The following is a 21283-nucleotide window of genomic DNA, read 5'->3' on the forward strand; positions in this document are numbered from 1 at the left end:
ATTTAGTATTTGTCTTTGTTTTTTGGTTGAAGTAATGCAATTCATTCAAGTTTCAATTTGTAGAAGAATAATAGTTTCTGAAACTTAAAATCGCAACACGAAAATGAAAATCGCAACACGAAAATGACTATCGCAACACGAAAATGACTATCGCAACGCAAGAATCACAATGCGAAATGAAAATCGCAACACGAAAATGACTATCGCAACGCGAATTTTACTATCGCAACGCAAGAATCGCAACGCGAAATGAAAATCGCAACGACAGAATCGCATTGCGATAGTCATTCTCGGTTTCAAATACTAAAATTGAAAGAAACTTGAATGGATTGCATTACTTCAACCAAAAGATAAAACAAAGACAAATACTAACTTCACAGGGTTAAAGACTAAACAGTTTAGCAGTATTGGCAGCAATCGAATGAATTTAATAAGCAATCTAAGTGAAATGGTTAATCTATTATTGAAAACACCAGTAAACTTATCATCAATTTCAATATGAAAAACCTAATAATAATGCAAAAATTTCAAAAAAAAATAATTAAAAAAAAACTAACTCTCGGTGGTTGATTTTCCATTTCTGACCGTGAATGATTTCGCCGGAGATGGAGACTGATATCGTCGGAGATGGTGACTGATTTCTTCGGAGATAGGGACGGATGTCGCCTTAGAGAGTGAGAGATGAAGATGAGACTGAGTTGTGATTTAGGGTTTTAGGTTACGAGTTGCGATTACGGGATATACTGTGGACGGTTCAGTGTTCCGATATATTAATATATTCGTGTTTGGAATTTGAAAAAAAAATACGCGTTGGATACGAATGGCTATGTAAATCGCATTGCGATAGTCAGATTCGCATTACGATTTACGTATTCGCATTGCGATTTACGTATTCGCATTGCGAAAAAGGAAAATCGCAACGCGAATTTGGAAAATCGCAAAGAATCGCATTGCGAATCTGGAAACGGATTTGCGATACCGGAGATCGCGTTGCGAATTATCGATCGTATTGCGATTTAGTTGGTGATTTTGGCAAATCCAAAAAAAGTTAGTTAAAATCGTATATTATAAGGTATTTTTAGTCACTGAGTTATTTTTTCCGATAATAATGGTAGAGAGAAAATGGATGGGAATGAGCAGACAAGATTAAGGTCCGTCTGATTCTGCTCTACCACTGTTTTTTTCAATTCAACGGCTGAACTTTGAAATAATGTAAATTTTAGGCTTTGAATTCCCTTTTTTTTTTTATTCTTTTGTAGGGTTAGGAGTTCAAGTGTAATAAGTTCATGTTAGATTTCGTTACAAACAAATTTATACATGAACTTGGAAAAAAATCATTTATATACTATTAAAAAGTTTCATATAATCATGCAGATGAAATTAAATAGATCAAAATGTTTACTTATGATTTATTTCTTTTAATTTAGATGAAAAATAATTGTTAGTAAAAAACCGATTGTTAATTAGTATCAATAAACCTTATCTCAAAGAGAAGATAGAACACAGAAGAGTTAAATAATTTTATTGAGGTTGTATCTCGTTTCTCTTGATCGAAAGATTTTATAGTGATACTAAATATAAGTGACAGATGTAGAGTTTTTATAACTACTCATAAGTTGCCTAGCTAGGTAAATAGATGATAGATTTTATTTTGATAGATCATATAAATTTATCTGAGGTCATTGACGTTCAGAGTCCTTCCTTCGGAGACGTTCCTTTCATGTCTTCTAATGTTCTTAAAGAACCGAAGATTTCAGAGATGTCTTAAGGATCTCCAGTGGCTGCGAAAAAATGGTTTGTGCAAAGACCATCAACGAGGTACAGCAAATCCATATATTAAATGGATATTCAAACTTCTTTATCATTGTATTAACCGGTAGTTTGCAAAAGCTCATGAGGAAGAATTCAAGAGAATGGACAAACAAAAATGTCACACCAAGAAACAGTTTCAAAATTGTAATCAGTCTAATTGATTCTATTATTGATGTATAAAAAAAGTAGCAATCGGGTACAATTCCAGAAAAATTTATAGCTAACCAAATAAAAGGAGATTAATGAGTTCTTTAGATCAAATACTATATTTTTTTTTCTTGATCTACCAAGATGGAGACTCACTATACATGGTAAATCATGTAATCTAATTATCTCTTGCTATTAGATTACCTGATTTTCCAGCTTCATCACTAAGATCGAAGAAAGAAAAGAGTATGTATGAAACATCTATCCAGCTCTGCGAGAAGTGACAAACAATGAATTTTCTGTCACTTGCTTTCCTTGAGCTTGTAGTTTCCCGGGTTTTGTCTTGTCAAGTCTTGCTCTTCGAGCGAATTCTTGGATCTTAAAGTCATGGTCCTTAAGCAATTGATCGACATTCTCGGATGGAGCAAGTAATGGACCTGACACGTAGATTTTGTTTCCCCTTGGACCACGACCATGCTGGAGAATATAGCATTCATAACAATACGCAGGTTTCAGAATACATTATACATTGCATGAAGTCCATGTTTAGAATTGCAGTTTGTAAGGCATATTGAAGCCTAATCTATGCATGTCAATTTGAAAACAAGGAAAAAAGTTGCGGATTGTGATTAAAAAAGAAATCGACCGCTGTATAAGATAAAGAATAATGTCCAGAAACTAACCATTGGTTCCTTGATGCAGGGTCTTCCACCTCCCGTCTGTGGGGATTCTGCAGTCATCGGCATATGGCGTCTGACATTGTGTTTTCCTGGAGGCTCTGGTTCATTAAACGATCTGCGAGACCTGCCTTCTTGGTTCACTGCTTCTAGAGACAAAGGTCCAGATCTGTCTCTGTGATCTTCAGGAACCAATTTTCTAGTTGCTACTAAACCAGATAACTTTGATAAGTTAGCCCTGGATGGGAGCCTAGTAAGGTCATCAGGTTCCTTCCCAGATTTTCCAAATGCAACACCATAGACCAATGGACCTGAATGTGAAACTTTCTTTCTATTGTACTCTGGGAAGTATCTACTATTTTCTTTTGTAGCATTAGTTTGTTTAGAGGGATCAACCAATAAACCAGAAAACCCGTCTGTGTTACGATAGTTCGACATCTGACTGCTGCTCTTCAAATTAGGTTGTGGTTGTCTTCTCTGTAATTCGAGGAGCAAGAAGAAAAATGTCATCTTGTTGCATATGACTGGCATTCGAACGAATAGACATCAAAACTTCTTAAGAAAACAAAAATACCTGCAACGATGTGGTCAGATCAGCATTAGAATTGGATGATGTCGTAGAAACTGGTTCCTTCTGCCCCCTCCTTTCCATGTCGACCCTTGACCTGCTCCCAACTGCTCTTTGCCTAAAAGAATATAAGAAGACGTTAATCTTATGAAGAAGGCTTTTTGAAATTCTGAAGAAAAGAAAAAAGATGTAATTACAAGTCCAAAAAAGAAAGATAAAGAAATTTAAATAGAAGTAAGACTCTATTTGGCCTAGATGACCCAAAAATAAAATATACACATGCTGATTTTTTAATTCAATAATAATCAAATTTAACATATACCTTCTAGCTTCTTCGTCCCGCAACTTAGCATCGATCTCCTTGCTAGGAGGATATTTGGGTAAACTTGAAGTATCACATGCAAAAGGTTGTGTTGTAAAGAACTGAAAGAAGGCCGGAGAAAAAAAATCAGTGAAACTTTTACAAATTCAGGGTGAACAGTACTAACATAAGTCGATCAAGAGAAATTCATTGGTTATGATCGACATATTGTGCATACCTCACTCTTCAGAGCAAACGCTGCAGTTCTTCGATGAACAGGATCTATTGAAAGCAAGGTGTCCATGAGAGTTACAGCAGGAGAAGGAAAGACTTTAAATGTTTCAGCAACACATCGTCTATAAGGGTGAAGAGGCTTGAACACCGTTGAATGAGATAATTTTGCTCTTCTCCAATATTCCTCGGATGGTGAGCCGCATAGCTTAAAAATCTTGTGTAACTGCTCAACCTATAAATTCAAGAGGATTTTTTTAAAAATTAAAAAGTATTTTTTTAAAAAAGGCCTAACACTAGAATGCTTGATTCAATAATGTTAAATAAAAACGTATTTATACAAATGTGTAAATCTTGAACCTAATACCTCTGTTTTCCCGGGCAAAATAGGTTTGCCAGAATATAGCTCTCCAAGTATGCAACCAGCACTCCATAACTCTATTGCAACCCCATAACACGAAGCTCCCAACAAAAGTTCTGGTGGTCGATACCAAAGAGTCACTACACGGCTCGTCATTGGAACACTATCATGAGGATCAAAATGGCATGCTAAACCGAAATCTGCAATCTTTAATATTCCATTACAGTTAATGAGAAGATTTGAACCCTTTATGTCACGATGAAGGACACCATGGCTGTGACAATGATCAAGTCCACTTAGAAGTTGCTGCATATAGCACTTAATCTGACCAAAAATGGGAAAACGTATTTAAGAATAAGCAAAAGCTATAAATTGCAGAATAAAAGTGTGTAGGTGACTGCTGCACCCATGTTGCATCTCTCTATTAAGAGAAACTGTTGAACAACAGCATGAAATATCTAAAAAACCATTTTAAGATTACCTGAGGCTCGGAAAACTTGATTCCAGGAAGCGATGCAAGTCCCACAAGATCATGTTCCATGTATTCAAAAACAAGGTATAAGCTGCATGACATTGGGGATGTGATCAAGCCTTCCAATTTAATAACATTTGGATGATCAAGTCTTCGTAAGAGATTAATCTCCCTTGCCATGAACTTCACACTCTCAGGGTCATGATTATCAAATCGCACTTTTTTCAGCGCCACAAGTTTATTATGAATCACATCACGTGCCTTGTACACACTACTATAAGTTCCTTGGCCAATCTGCGAGAATGAAATACTATCATACAAAAACCAAAGGAAAATGAGAATATCAACATGGGATAATGCAAATCCTATAGATACAATAATAAGATGAGTTTCTCTGACAAACTAAATCACCATGGACACTATTACAGAACATAGGATCTTCACAAACATTTAATGAGGTTACCTATAGTCAACTAGGCAAGCTAATGAGAAAATGTAAAGCAAAATTCTCAGAACAAAATCAACTGCAGTCAGTTGTTCATTCGACATTCGACATATGATGAGCAATTGAGCATTGATCAAGCTTCAAAGAACAAAAGTAAAAGAGGAATTCAAGCAAAGTAAAGGAACCTACTTTATCCTGCTTCTCAAAGGTGTTGGCCCGTCGGGGTATCCATCCTTTGATAGCTTCACTTGCCACAGCAGCAAGCCATGAAGGCCATCCTGCTGCAACCTGCTCTCCTTTTATGCTATTTGACACCCTTCCCGAACCAGGATGAGGAGGAGGAGGAGGAGGAGCAATTGTTGTAACCTCAAAGCTTTCGACTTTATCAATTGTCTCGATCACTTCAAACTTGTCAATAGTACTCTCCTTCTCAGCCTGATCATTATAACAATAATGATTAGAATCAGTCGTTTTCTTATCAATCAACAACACTTTCACATCACCGCCATCGTATTTATCCTTGGATCCAACGATTTCCTCTCTTCTTGACGAATTGGCTCGAGGAACAAGCTTTTCCAATGACCCTTTTGGCTTCAGCCTCTCTTTGTGATTCTCACGGCTATCTTCGACAGCCGCGGACTTAGAATTCATGCAACCCATGTTTCTAATATAGGTACACACAATTACAGTCGACAACAACAAATTACCTACTTTATTAAGAATCCTTAATTCACCATCAAAAAATTAATCCAAAAAGAAAAACCACCAACTCTAACCTCTTGATAAAGAATTCGAAGAATTCACAAATATCCAATCCATCAAATACACTCACCCCTCAAAGTTGAAGAATTTGGACTACACAAGTCTCTAGCAATCAAAGTCACCCCCAAAGACCCAAATTTTTCCAAATTGTGAGTGGAGTACAAGTCCCGTCAATATTGGACATTAAAAACAGATTTAAAAAAAACACAGAAATGTTTGGGAAAGTAACTGAAAATCTGGGAACAAAGAGCATAGAGAAGTTTAATTAACTAATCGACTAGGAAACTGTGGGTGGTCTTTTGATAAACGTGTTAAGGAAGTAAATTCCGGATTGTAGACGGGGAAAATTAAGGAAGGGAGGGATTTTTTTTCATTTTTTTCCCCTGCTGAAGTGGGTGTTTGAATGCTGTATTGCTGCATTTAACGCGTTTACGATTTGACAACTACATTGTGTATGTCTGGGTAATTATTAATTTGTTATTTTCTTTGGGTAAAGTATACAAATGGTCCTCAACTATAAGACATTATTTTGTTAAGTCTCTTGACTATTAAAAGTTATAAAATGGTCTCCCAACTATTGAGCATTGCTTTATCGAGTCTTCTGACTATTAAAAATTATAAAATGGTCACCACAATTCATATGTTCCAAACTTATTATTTTTCTTTAAAAAATAGGTGATTGTCTGAGATTGACGTTAACATATTAATTGTGATATGATAAAATCTTATATCATAATCATTTTAGTTGTATTTTGTGAATCAAATATTTATTTACATTATGACGTTAAGCTTGTGCTTGAAACATTATGATGTTGAGTCAGTGCTTAAAAGCAACGACGGTGCTAGTAGACATTATTAAAATATAATTTTATCACATCTTAGTCAACAGGTTAACATCAAACTCAGACTAGCGTCAATTTTTAATAGAAAATGACGATTTTGGAACATATGAATAGCTAAGTGACCATTTTGTAACTTTTAATAATCAAATGACTCAATAAAGCAACACCTTGTAGTCAAGGGACCATTTGTGTACTTTATCCATTTTCTTTTTTTAATTATTATTATAATTATGGGTAAACTACAAGTTTAGTACCTAAACTATTACTTTTGTTCTGTTTTGGTTTCCAAATTTTTTTTTCAAAATCATAATTAACATTTAGTTTAACTTTCATTTTGATATTTCGCCGTTAAAAACTTAACGGTGATATTTACATGTCACCTTAAGGTAATGACACTTCATCATTGAAAAATAAAATATATCACATAAATAGTTCTGTTAATTTTTTTTAACGACGGAGTACCAAATTGAAATCTAAAATAAATGTTAGGCATGATTTAGAAAAGAAAAAATTGAGTACCAAAACGGAATAAAATTAATCATTTCGATATTAAACTTGTAGTTTACCCTATAATTATTTTAGGGCAGGCCTTGGCCTACCGATTACTCATTCACACTCCAAACCATTTTTTACCAGTGAAATCCCATTATCCCTATGTATTTCACCCGTCATGTGTTTGTTTATAAAATATAAAAAAAAGTTAATTGCATCATAAATTTTTAAACTATGTCCTTCATTTAAAATTGACCCTTAAACTTTTTATCATTTCAATTTCATCCTCAACTATGACACATTCTAAATCAATCCCCAAACTTTTGAATATTGCAAAATCATCTCAAATTATGACCCTCGTTCTAAATTGGTCCCCAAACATTTGAACATTCTAATAATGTCTCCCTAAATCATTCAAAAGTTTATCGGTGAAATTATAATATTCAAAAGTTTGGCTACCAATATAAATTTATGGTCATAGGGGATGAAATTGGAATGTTTAAAAGTTTGGATTCTAATTTAGAATGAGATTCATAATTTAGGGATTAAATTAAAATTTAAAAGTCTAAGGACTAATTTAAAATAAAAAATTATAATTTTAGGATGTATAATCAATTAACTCAATATAAAATTACTTTGAAATAGGAGTTAACCCATTCAAGCTTCAAAAGTCAAAGCTTGAACGTGAGTCATAATCCTATGTTTTGTTGATTTTATTGATCCAATTAAAAATTAAGTTTATTAGTAATCTAAGTTCTCAAATTAAAAAAAAAAATCAATTAAGTTTATATTTTTATATGTAGTTGAATTGTGCAATTAAACTAATTAAATTTTTTACTAACTTTGACCATTAAATATTAATTACATTTTCTAAGATTTATTATCATATTACAGTTTTATCACATTGTATCTGCAATTTTTTAAAATAAAAAATCTAAAAAAATATTAAAAGATTAAAACTTCTAAAAATGTCATATTAAAAAATTAATAAACTTTTAAAAATACCATACTTTAAGAAATATACTTTTAACTATAATTTCCTTATATTGAATTAGTTGGTGCACACATTGACAATATCACCATATGCCCAAATCATGTAGTTGTATTATTTGAGTGAAATGCAAAATCTGGTCACGGATCTACAAAAGAATATTTTAAAGACAAATAAAAATGATAAATATATATTTCCAATATGTTATGGTATGGATGGGATAATTCATAATTGGGATGAACTATGCTTCACTTTGACCAATACTTCCAACAAATTTGAGGTGGCTACATGTATCATTATTGGCCGATTTAAAATCTTTATAGAACAATTAATAGAAAAAAATATATAAATTTTAAAGAAAAATAAACTAATTTTAAGATGAATATTTACACACCTTAAAAATTATATACATCTATCTGTCACTGTATATTATAGATTTGTATGGTTGAAGTTGGAACAATGAGAAGTGGAGTAGGGTGAAATAATCAATAGATTGTGAATTTGATTTGATAAAATTTTAATGATAAATTATTAAAATGAAAAATATTTATAATAATTTTATAAAAAAATTAATGATTAAAATAATGAAGATATGTTATGTTAAAACTAAGAGAGAGAAAAATGCGTTCGATACAAGGCAATGGTAATGACTGGTTTTGTGATGTCTTGAGGAACATAATTTATTTGAAAACAGAATTAATACAAATTTTTCCTTCTTTATTGGTGTCATTGTACCTAAGACTTGAGTGATAAGCCAATTAATTGAAAAGGCAGATAAGGATGCATTTATAATAATGATAGTAATAATGACACAATAATATTATCAACTTTTCGTTGGATGAAGTTATTTTTTAAAATAAATAAACAAATTCAATTAAAGGGGGTATTTTTTTATGTCTGAGATTCATGTAATTACGTTTGTAGGATGTGTACGTCGTAAATGACTTAAACATATTATGAACGATATTATCTTATAATTGCCTCAAATTATTAAAAAATTAATTTTATTTTTTTATTTAAAAATTTAGTCCAATTTAGTTGGAATCTAATATGATTACACCGAAAGTCTCCAAGAACAACAATAACATTAAGGATTGTGAATAAAATGGAGGAGAATTATTGTTGTTTAACTTCCAAATGTAAAAGAAAGGAAAGATATGAAGTCTAAACTAAACAAAATGTGGCATATAATGAGTTTCAGATTCTTGCATTAATTAGGATTTTAGATGAATCATTTATTTATTTATTTATTTTAATTCTGTGTTGATAACCATCCATGTGCAATTCAAAGAGGGTAGCTCCCTCCTTGTTGAATATAGTTTGGCCGGTAATATATGTAAAATGTAATATACATCATATTAAAAACGTTTCATTATATAATTAATTTTTCTTTCTATTAAAGTATTTTGATGTCAGCGTTTTTAATTTACGTTGAAAAGATTATTAATGTTTGATTCCATAATCACTTTAGGCCTTATTATTCATTTTGTATTTTAGTCTGAATGTTTCATCTCAGAGCAAAAGATACCTATTTTGAAGTATTGATTGTTTTTTACTAACAATTTCTATACACGAATAGATTTTTTTTCCATAATGAAACTTTGGGAGCAAAAAAAATAATCAAAAAGACCCATATTTTTAAAAGTTGATTGTTTTTTAACTAACAATTTTTATCAACGAATAGACTTTTTGTTCTAAAATGAAGTGTTGGGAGCAAAAAAAAAAATAGGTCAAAAAACTCCCTAACTTTTGTTTAAATAATCATTTTTGACTTTCTTTAAAAAAAAGAATTGATCTTCAACATTTTAGTTTAGATCAAAAAGATCCCTAACGTTTAATTAAATAATTATTTTTAATCTTTTTTTTTGGAGTATTTTATACCTACAACATTTCATTTCGGGCAAAAGACCCCTATTTAGAAGCATTTGACTATTTATGATTAACAGTTTCCATCCTGAACTGATATTTCTCTTAAATGAAACATTAAAAATCAAAAAGATCCCTAACGTTTAATTAAATAATTATTTTTAATCTTTTTTTTTGGAGTATTTTATACCTACAACATTTCATTTCGGGCAAAAGACCCCTATTTAGAAGCATTTGACTATTTATTGATTAACAGTTTCCATCCATGAACTGATATTTCTCTTAAAATGAAACATTAAAAATTAAAATACTTTAAAATTTTAAATAACTATTTAATTAAACGTCAAGAATAATTTTTTTTAATTATTATGTGTTATAATAAGAAAAGGGTGGGTGGATTTGAGAAAAGAGGCAACGTTAGCTTAACTAAATATGCTTGTAGAAAACAAGGGAAATGGAGTCAACAAATTGTATGACAGTGATTTGAAAGTTTGAATTAATAGGCGATGCTTTGTTTACCTATAAATTGGATAATATTTCATTCCAACAATTGACTGGACCGTTTCTATAAATAAAATTTAAATATTATATAAAATGTTGGGTTTTTGTATTTTGCGTCTAGAAAGTATCGGCAAGGTGTATCGTATTCTATTCCAGCTTTGAGGCGGACTTTGTTGAATTATTTATGGATTGCACCGGACCAAGGTAAGGTTTCAAAAAATATTCAAGTTAAAACACAATCTATTCAAATTTCGAGTTAAATCCTTTTTGAACACTCTGTTGCAGTTACATTTACATAAGGTGGTTACCAGAATTCCTTTGCTTCAAGGGTAGTGGCATTTTCCCGCCACTTTCCCGTCGTTTCTACTTTTCTTTTTCTAATTTTTTCGTTGGTTGTAGTTTGGTTTATCGACTTTCGGTTATATTTTACGTATTTATAATAATATTTTTTTTTGCCCTTTCTCTAATAAAGAATATCATGTTTACCAGCATTTTTTAGTTTCTTTCATATATCTTTTTTTTTGTCTATAGTTTTACAGAATTTCTTAGTTGCTTGCTTTCAAAATGCATGGTCTCTTCGTCCGTGTGTATATATTGTGAGAATGCATCCATGGAGGCTGAGAGTGATGGAAGACTGTGTTAAGTTAGCAAATGAGAAAGGGGACGGTAAGAGGGAGAGATGACAGAATAAGCTTTTTATTGAACAGAGGAAAATACTCAGCTTACAACCTAATACAAAAGGATGGCTTATATAGCCCAAGTAACCAACAAACCATAACAAACTAATATCAAGCTAATAACAGGCTAATAACAAACCATAACAAACAAATAACACTCTAACATTCACCCTACTTTTCAACCGTTTAATTTTCTTCAAAGTGAACTTGCTATTAGAGAGTTGATCAAACAAAGAATGCAAACTTAATAAGCTGGAGTTCAACCGTCTTGTCGTCTTGATGAACAATTTACCGAACAAATTCTCTTTAACCTAAAACATCTTCATTCTTCAACTTTCCTCGGCTTTTCTTCTTCTTCTTTTCAAGAGTTATTTTTCATCTTCACTGTTCTTCCTCTTCACTTATTGGTACTTGGATGCAATCTGAAGCCTCTCTTGGGCAAGAAAACATCATATTTTGTCTGGTTAAGGAAGGCAAGGTTGTTAAACTCTTAACCCTCCCCAGAGATTTTCTTCTATGGTAACTTGGTTGTTAAACCTCAAAGTTCCATGTCAAACTTTGGAGAAGAAGTAACAAGTGATGAAAGATACTCTATAAACCCCTTAAAGATGTTGTATGATTTGAGAACCGAATGGAAAATGCATAACCAGCAAAACAGTAGATGCACTCTTACAAGAATATGCCAATATTCATGGATTACTTTCACCGGCAGTACCAAGCAAGGTTTTGCTTTTCATAGGTCACGGTACCGAGATTAAGCTACAACACAAACCAAAATTAATGGTTGATCATCAGCTTTCTGAAATCATGTTATCCCTTCTTCCCCTTGACCATCCTGTTTGAGTTGACTGCTCTCCATTGTGAGCATCAAAAGGAGTTCATCTCCAAACAGTACGTCCTTTTCTTGACCAGTATCTTCGCATCTGTTTTATAAGGTTTTTCAGAAGCAGTCGATAACCAATAAGCATCTAAGACCTCTTTTTTCGAAGCAAATTGTTCACTAAGCCTAATATCAACCAATATAACACCTTTTAAAGTAACCCCGTCAGGCAATTCAACAAACAGTTGATAGGCAGCAACAAACCGAAAAACTCAAAACAAGCAAAACAATACCACTGGAGCAAATCATTAACTGATCGAAGAAGAACATATAACAGGCAGTAATGAGAGTTCACACCACAGCAGTAACGAGGAAGAACATGTGAAATATCACATGAAGATCAACCAACAAAACCAGTGCCGATAACAACCCAAACTATCACCAAATATCAAATATTGAAGTAATTGTATATCTAAATCAGCAAATGATAAACCAAACAAAAGATGCACCAGCTAAGGATTCACAAGAGCACATGTAGTAACTAGACAGAGAACAATGAAATAATCGAAGGGACTGTCGACTGGGAACCTGACTAAAAGATGGAATGGTAACAGTGGAAGAAAGATGAAATCAGGATCTTTGGCGAATGATACCATGTGAGAATGTAGCCATGGAGGTTGAGAGTGATGGAAGGTTGTTTTGAGTTGGCAAATGAGGAATGGGATAATAATAGTGAGAGATGACAGAATAGGTTTTTTATTAAACAAAATAAAATACTCAGTTTACAACCTAATACAAAAGGATGGCTTATATAGCCCAAGTAACCAACAAACCATAACAAACTAATAACAAGCTAATAACAAACCATAACAAACTAATAACACTCTAACATATATGACATTTCGTTGATTGTCATATATATATGTTGAATGGGACGGTTAAATGAAGATTGGTTTTTCATTTATCTATTTTGAATATTCATCAAGTTTTCTTCCTCTATGTTTGGTGTTTGGGGATGTCGAAATACTTTGTCTTTGTATGTCGTTGTTTCAGTTATTCACGTTTTTTCTCTTCAAGCTATCATTAATTGCTTACTATTACATTTTGTTTATGATAGTCATAAATATATTTATCGAATATATACACGGCAAAAGTTTATTGATATTGTTTTATTTTACTAATAAATATATCATAGTACTATTTTAAAAAAAAATCAAATTTTATTCTCATTCTAAATTAATACTTAAACTTTTGACATTCTAATTTTATCTTAAAATTATGACTCTCATTCTAAATTGAACCCCGGACTTTTAAATCTTTCAATTTTATCCTCAAATTCATCTAAGTTTGTAATTAATTTCAACTATAATTTAACCTAAATTATATTTTTTTTCATACATACAATAATATGACGTAACGATTATATTAACAAAAGATGTGATTAATATATATATATATATATATATATATATATAACTTGGAACGAAATTAAAATATTCAAAAAGTTTAGAATTTAATTTAAAATAAAAATCATAGTTTTGGAATGAAACTAAATTATTCAAAAGTTTAAAATATAATCTAAAATAATAGTCATAATTTAAAATTAAATTAAATTATTTAAAAGTCTAGAGAAGATGAGAATCATGATTGAAGAACATACTATACAAATAACTCTAAAAATAATAATATATAACTTTATATTAATATGGATAATGAATTAGTAGTATAATTAAAAAATTAAGGCATAATGCAAACAAAATACCCCTAACGTTTGGCACTATATGCATTTGTGCCCAAATCGTTTTTTTTAGCAATTCTACCCACAACGTTTGTTTATGAGGCATAAGTCCCCCCCTTTGGATGGAATCCGTCAGTCAACTGACGGTCAACGGGTCCATCTAACGTGGCATGCATATGTGTCACCGATGATGACGTGGCATTTCCATGTCACTATTTTATGCTGATGTGGAATTTACACAAATGATGATATGGCATGTCCACGTCACTAATATGTGCTGACGTGGAATTTACACGTAAGTTTTTTTAAACTTTCAATTAAAATTTTGTACCAATAAGAGAGCGACACGTGTCACTCTCCTATTGGTGCGTATTGGAAAGAATGAATAAAATGTTGATACTTGCGTGGAAGGGGAATCAAACCTGGGGCAAGGGCATGAAATGGGATGGCTCTTGCCACCAGGCCAAGCATGCTACTTGGTTAAGTAATGAAACAAAATCTTATTTAACCTATCATCCGACTATAAAACAGAAATGGACATCCATGTTATTACTAATCTGTTTAAGAGGAAACCCTAAAACATAAACTAAACAAAACCTCTTATTATCCACTCTTTTCCTCACACATGCACGAGCGGCGACACCTCTCAACTCCAAAGGCCCCAATGCGACGACTCCCCAGCCACCGGACCTCGACGACAGTTTACTCCCCAACCACCACTTGAGGCAGCCGAAGAGGCCCAAACAAACCCAAAAAACGACGACAACTCTCACCTTCCTTTCCATTCTTTTTTTAAACTCTCGACTGAAGCTAAAGAGAGACCAACACCGTCGTAAATCAATATTCTTCTACCCTTCGGCTACCACCTATGATGGTCGACCAAACCAAAACTCGGACCTACAACAAACCCAACTCCTTTCTCTGTCTAAACCTAAAAAAAATGAGCTCCCAAACCCGACGCAAGCCACTGCCGACGTCTAAGAGGACTTGTCTCCTTAACTTCTTAAACCGACGTTTTGACTCCGGTGACGACAATTAAGAAAGGGTAAGCGTTTTTCAAGCTTTAAGCTCGTTTAGAAACGAAAGTAAACAAAGTGAAACCAAGCTCCCACCCGGTCCACGGTGGCTACCGATCTTCGACAACCTCTTCAATCTTGGCTATAAACCCCACAAGTAATTGGCTAAGTTCGCTCAGGTTCAAGGCCCTGTTATGGGTCTCCAACTCGGCAACTTATTCATTGTCGTCGTTTCATCGGAAACAACCGCGAAAGAAGTCTTGAAAGAACAGGACCTCGTCTTCTGTAACTGTACCGTCGTCGATGTCGTCCTCTTCAGCAACCTCTTCAATCTTGGCGATAAACCCCACAGGTTATTGGCTAAGCTCGCTCAAGTTCACGGAGTCGTTATGGGTCTCCAACTCGGTAGCTTATTCACCGTCGTCGTTTCATTGAAAACAACCGTGAAAGAAGTCTTGAAAGAACATGACCTCATATTCTATAACCGAACCGTCGTCGATGTCATCCGAGCCTACTGATTCAATGAATTCGGGCTCTTGTTTATACCCATTTCACCACTTTGGAGAACTGTTCACAAATTTTGTGCTATCAATCTTTTCTCTAATCTAAAACTCAATGCCAACCAATACTCGCGTCGGGTGAAGACTGAAGAACTGATCGAGAATGGTCAGCAGAATATTTGGTGTATAAGTTTGCAGATTGTATCCAAAATTAATAAATTCTAAACATTAGTAATTGTATTATAAACAGATAACGCATAGGTGTATATCATTCCACGTCCATTTCTGTTTTATAGTCGGATGATGGGTTAAATAAGATTTTGTTTCATTACTTAACTTAGTAGCATGCTTGGTCTGATGGCAAGGGTCATCTCATTTCATGCCCTTACCCCAAGTTCAATTCCCCTTCCACGCAAATATAACATTTTATTCATTCTTTCCAATACGCACCAATAGGAGACTGACACATATCGCTCTCTTATTAGTACAAAATTTTAATTGAAATTTTAAAAAAAAAACTTACGTGTAAATTTCATGTCAACACATATTAGTGACATGGAAATGCTACGTCATCGTCGATGACTACATGTGCATGTCACATCTGATGGATTCGTTGACCGTCAATTGACTGACGATTTCCATTCAACGAGAGAACTTATGCCTCATAATCAAACGTTGTAGGTACAACTACTCAAAAAAAAATGATTTGGACACAAATGCATATAATGTCAAACGTTAGGGGTATTTGTTTGCATTATGCCAAAAATTAAAATGATGTTCCTTAAAACATTGAAAACGTGAAGGTTAGGGTTTCAACCTTCAATCCTTCATCGCCATGGATGATCTAATTAAGCTAAGTAAATGAATCAGATTAGGAATTAAGAGAAATTAACTTACATTCACTGTAACTGTAGATCAACAATGCTTAAAACATGTGAAACACCAAACATAAAAATCCTACATTTATCTTAATTACGCCCACGCTTTACAAATCTGGGTGAGGTTCTACTCCCACTCTGCAACTCAGTTTTACCCTTCCTTTTCTTCTTATCATCTTTAGTTGCAGACCCATCATTAACCTCCTCGACGATCTTCATCACATCGCTGCCGATGACATCGCTAAAACTCCTTTTCCTTTGGCTCATGAAGCCGCTGTTCTTCGCCACTAGCTCGAAATCATCACCCAATTTCCGCACCGCACCATTCCGCAATACCCTCTTCTTTTCTCTCTTCAACAGCGGTTCATCGACTTCGCTTTCACTCTGGACGTCATCGTTTAGATCCAAGAATCTCTTTTTTACAGCAATGGGAGCGGGAGGGGGAGAAACATCGCCATCTTCGTTGTCCATTTTGGTTTTAGAACTCCTTTCGGGGGTTTCCTTCGGGAAATTCTCGCGCTGAGCCTTGAGTCTTTTGATGTTGCCTTCGATGCGACCTTGGAGACGGAAACGCTTGAAGCTGCGACCACCCATGGACCAATGTGCTTCGTCGGCCCATGAGAGGAGCGGATCGAGTACCGGGACCGGAGGGTCTATACGTTCCGAGCTGAACTTGGTATCTGTATAGATGCGGGGACGTGGAAGGCTGCTTCCGCAGAACTTGCCGGGGCCGAGAGGAACCACCATTGTTTGGCGGTCAGTAGTTCAGACTCTTTTGGGAAGTATGACGAACAGTTTAGCGACTGTGTTGAAAGGAAGATGAGTAATGTGAGAGATACTTGTGGGCTTTGGTGTTTGTTGCTTTAAAGGGAGTTAGCTGAGCGAGGCGGGTGAATTTGGCGGGAAAACTATGGCGGCCAAAGTTAGAGCCACCCCAGGTTAGAAAATTGATCATCATTCTAGAGGAATAAAAATAATAATGTAAAATAATACTATTTAATAATTTAAATATATAAACTATTTTGTAAATTCAAATATAATAATAAAAGAATTTTAAATATTAATAAACTAATATATTAATCAATTAACATGATTTTAATCATAAGTTCCAATAAAGCGTTTGGTGAAATTATCGTAAGTTCCAAGTCTAATTCAGTAGTTATGTGCAAAACAGAGGTTTGAGTTCAATTCCCTTTTCCCCAATATTTAACTTTTTTATTAAAGAAAAAACCAATAAGGTGTTGATACAATGGTTAACTAAGAGAGAAAAAGATATCAAAAGAAATAAAAAATCCATGTCAACATCATCTTTAAATTTTCATCAAAGAATGATCAAAGTAGAAAAATTTAAACGTTATTGATAATTTTATAAAAAAAAAATAGTTAAGGTCACTCGATTAATTGATCAGAACAATCAAGTCATGCATCATCGTATCGATAATTGTCGACTGAACCTCAAACTTCACTATGAAATACGTCTACAAATGACTAAATAATTTTATAGAATCTCTCAAAAGTAATGAAATCACCCAAAAAAATTAAGTTTCCTGAACCTTTGCGTCATTTTCTATCGAATGGCCTCCATCTTAAGATATATTCTTCCTTTCCATCATTCGAATCGTCAAATTGAGCCACCGTCTTCAAGAAGGCCAAAACATGAAATGAGTAATAATTTTTTATTAATTAAACAACTTGTTTGTGATTTATTCAATCTTACATGTGGTGTAATTTATTCAATAAGAACATCATTAAAAAATCCCTAATAGCACCTTTTAACTTTCATTTCATTTTTAAAGATCCAATAATCTATTTATGCCAACTGATTAATTAACTTACTCGTTTTTTTACCTTATAAAATCGGCCAATCTATTATTAATTTTATTAATAGTTGAGTGACGTGTAATTTATCCTACCTCGTAATACTATAAATTGAGAATCAATTTAGAATTTATAATCTAATTCAGAGAAGTTTACTACAATTAACTCTATTTATGCATAACACAACCCTTTATTTAATCAAATTCAAAAAATTAATTCCTTATTCAATCCTCAATTTAAGATTATATTTAATACTTATTAAATAATTCGAATAGAGTAAAAATTCATTAAAGATATGCTTTTCAAAATGGAGGAAGCTTTTATAAGACTCTTGTGTTTATATTTGATTATAATTAGTACTAGATTGCTTCTTCTTTTTTAATAATAGGATTCTTCAAACATAATAAACAAGAGGTAGAAATGTAAGCACAATCAATGGTAATTAAAAAAAGCGACATCATTGATTATCATTTGATCTAATGAGATAAGGAGTTAATATTTATAATAATATAAATAGAATAAACTGAATTGAAGAAATTATTTTTATCTCTGTATTATTCAATTCAGATTAGTAGAGTAATGAAATATATAATTAAAAATGAAAAGGTGACGGTAAAGAAAAATGATAGCATCCACCAATTAGTTATTGCTTAGGCCCTTTATTCCACCCACTATGTGTTAAAAATGATAATTTAATAAAAATGGAATAAATAGAGTGACACACTAAGATTATACTACAAATTATAAGAGAACCTCTCAACCAACATTAGTGATTTAAAGTAAACATAATTACAACCACAAAAGGAAAAGAGAAGAACAATAAAGTAAACAATAGATAGTTATTTAATTAAATAAAGGTATAATGAAAAAAATCATCCCTAATATTTGATAAAATAATTACTTTGACCACTATTTTTTTAAAACATATTAACCTCAACGTTCCATTTTGGCTCAAAAGACCACGCCGTTGATTGAAAATCATTAGTTAACTAACGATAAACGCCCGAAGCTGACTCAACCAAAACAGGTGGAGAGAGATGTTGATTGGCATGTCTGCGTCAGAAAAAATGATGACATGACAGTTTTACACGTTAGCAAAATTTTTAAAAGTAAAAATAATTAGAAAATAATTTGAATATTAAATTATTTATAATCAAACAAAAAAAATAACACACGACATCACTCTCTCTGACATGGATATGACATGTCAACATCTCTCTCCACCTATTTTGGTTGAGTCTGTTTCGAACATCAATCGTTAGTTGATTAACATTTTTCATCCAACAATGGTATTTCGACTTAAAATGAAACGTTAGAGGTTAATATGTCTAAAAAGAGTATGTTCCGAAATGTATGTTTTGTTAATCGTTAGTGTGTTTTATATTATTATCCCTTAAATAAATAAGAAATAAATTTTAATGACCAGCAAACGTTAAATCAATAAAAAATTACGATATAAAAAATTTAATTAAATAAACTATACGTGTGTTCATAACTTTCCATCTCATATTTATATAATCCGACTACCTAGCATAACCGTAAGCTAACTGCTTACAACTAACACCATTACAGTCTAACAACCCATAACTATAGTACTTAATATTTATCAACTTTAATTTGTACTTTTTTTAATTAAATCGGTACCTTAATAGGAGAAATGTTTTAATTTAATACTTAAATTTATAAATATTTTCAATTTAATATATGATTTTGAGATGATACTCTAATAATCAATCAGATTATTATGCATCAAGGTTAAGTCAGAAATTAAAATTGTGAAATCATTTTTTTCTAGAATATCAAAATATTAACATTTCATTAATCTATTTATAATATAGTTATATACAAGACTATTACCGTTTGCACACAAAAGTTTTCATACAACTAACATATAATTAGTATTTTTTAAAATATATTTTTAGGTCAAAAATAAAATTTAATACAAATTATTATATATTATATAATAATTTTGTTAATGTGACACATGACAATATTATTATTATTATTACTTTTAAACACCCAAGTAAAGATTGGTTGATATGACCCATATACATATGTATCGATTTAAATATTTTTTTTCTTTTTAAAATTTAAATACCAAATTCATTAAAAAAAATACAGATATTAAATGCCTTTATGTGGTTACTTTATATTAAATGTTAGTGCAATTTTTTATTGGATTTAATTGTTGTTTTATCATTATAAGCTTACAAATTAGAGAACTGGAGATGTTACTTGAACCATATAGACAACGAGAGACATGCTTTTATTTATATCATAGATAATACAGTTTCAAGTGTAATGATAATTATATATATATATATATTTCATTTCCATTGGACCATATCTCTAAAAATAAAGTAAAATGTCATATATTGACAACGAGAGGACGTGCATGCATTTTATATTTTCATGTGCTAGTAGCTTAGCTGAAAGTTGTCAAAGGACTTGAGAAATCGGAGAGCAGCATCCTTAGCCTTCTCGGGTGGCGGCATGGCAGGTGCCGACGGCTCGAACTCGGCCTTCCATTCAGCAATGCATTTGGTATTGTTTCCTTCAATAGGAATGAAGGAGAAAGTAACTCTGTAAGTATCATACATCTCCTTCAAATCCCCTTCGATCACCTCGTATGTCACCGACCTACCCGTCACCACCTTCTCTATCTTCTCCACTGATTCTTTCACATAATTGCTTACAGCTGCACAAAATATAATTTAAACACACGAATATACGCAAGATTTAATTTTTGGGGTATAAAAACAAATTATAATATATGAAAAATTTTAAAAATTAGAAGAACAATCGTTCCTATCATCGATCTATCCCTTCATGTATGAAAAATAAAGTTTACCAGGGCCAAGCTTGAAGAGCCTCAAGCTTCCAGGGCCACCATCTCCTTGAATATACTGAGCCCTGGAAAGCAAATCGGGGTTGATTTTGCTGATGATTTCGTCGTTTCTGTACATTTCCCAGGCTTTCTGGGCTGGCATGTTGAGCACCACTTCTCCTTTCATCGTCTTCATCTTCACTCACTCTGGTTTGTTTTGCGAGTATGGTGAGGCTTAAAAAAGAAGAAACTTTGTTCTAGATACTGCGCAGGTGGAGATTAGTTTAATAATAAGACACTGCAATGAAGCCCACCTTATGCGTTGTATTACTTTTCTTATTCTTTTACGTTTAATCCTTATCTATAATGGTCAAAGAGCCTTTGTCTAAATTGTATGGTTGAAGGACTTCATTCTTTAGGATTTTTTTTAATTATTAATATTTAATTTATTAATTTAAATATTAAAAGATATATTATGAACGAAGTACGTTAAAATTATATTTTATTGTTATTCTGTTAACTAAAAAATTATTCTATTCAA

The 21283-nt window shown here is 32.5% G+C and overlaps 3 protein-coding genes across 3 annotated transcripts; all 3 read right to left on the bottom strand.

The window, feature by feature from the left end:
• Positions 1–2001: 2001 nt before the first annotated feature.
• Positions 2002–5929, bottom strand: LOC120188407 (probable serine/threonine-protein kinase At1g54610). Its single transcript, XM_039191847.1, has 8 exons — positions 5204–5929; positions 4579–4863; positions 4104–4421; positions 3744–3971; positions 3527–3627; positions 3211–3322; positions 2643–3113; positions 2002–2436 (listed from the first exon to the last, which is right to left on the bottom strand). The coding sequence occupies exons 1-8, from the start codon at positions 5672–5674 to the stop codon at positions 2221–2223; spliced, it is 2202 nt and encodes a 733-aa protein (XP_039047778.1). The 5' UTR covers positions 5675–5929; the 3' UTR covers positions 2002–2220.
• Positions 5930–16187: 10258 nt separating this feature from the next.
• On the bottom strand, positions 16188–16844 carry LOC120188445. The gene has a single exon (XM_039191885.1). The coding sequence runs from the start codon at positions 16842–16844 to the stop codon at positions 16188–16190; it is 657 nt and encodes a 218-aa protein (XP_039047816.1).
• A 3452-nt stretch (positions 16845–20296) lies between these two features.
• On the bottom strand, positions 20297–20989 carry LOC120188408 (major strawberry allergen Fra a 1-E-like). Its single transcript, XM_039191848.1, has 2 exons — positions 20767–20989; positions 20297–20613 (listed from the first exon to the last, which is right to left on the bottom strand). Exons 1-2 carry the CDS (start codon positions 20936–20938, stop codon positions 20333–20335), a joined length of 453 nt encoding a protein of 150 aa, XP_039047779.1. The 5' UTR covers positions 20939–20989; the 3' UTR covers positions 20297–20332.
• Positions 20990–21283: the final 294 nt, after the last annotated feature.

This window comes from Hibiscus syriacus, unplaced genomic scaffold, assembly GCF_006381635.1.
Source record: "Hibiscus syriacus cultivar Baekdansim isolate YM2019G1 unplaced genomic scaffold, ASM638163v2 tig00116944_pilon, whole genome shotgun sequence".
NCBI classification, from domain to species: Eukaryota; Viridiplantae; Streptophyta; class Magnoliopsida; order Malvales; family Malvaceae; genus Hibiscus; species Hibiscus syriacus.

Coding starts and splice junctions, on each gene's coding strand:
- LOC120188408 (XM_039191848.1), bottom strand. CDS start 20,938: ATGAAGACGATGAAAGGAGAAGTGGTGCTCAACATGCCAGCCCAGAAA. Junction 20,614..20,766: donor GCTCTTCAAGCTTGGCCCTG/GTAAACTTTATT, acceptor TATTTTGTGCAG/CTGTAAGCAATTATGTGAAA.
- LOC120188407 (XM_039191847.1), bottom strand. CDS start 5,674: ATGGGTTGCATGAATTCTAAGTCCGCGGCTGTCGAAGATAGCCGTGAG. Junction 4,422..4,578: donor TCAAGTTTTCCGAGCCTCAG/GTAATCTTAAAA, acceptor ATTTTTGGTCAG/ATTAAGTGCTATATGCAGCA. Junction 2,437..2,642: donor CCTGCATCAAGGAACCAATG/GTTAGTTTCTGG, acceptor TATATTCTCCAG/CATGGTCGTGGTCCAAGGGG.
- LOC120188445 (XM_039191885.1), bottom strand. CDS start 16,844: ATGGTGGTTCCTCTCGGCCCCGGCAAGTTCTGCGGAAGCAGCCTTCCA.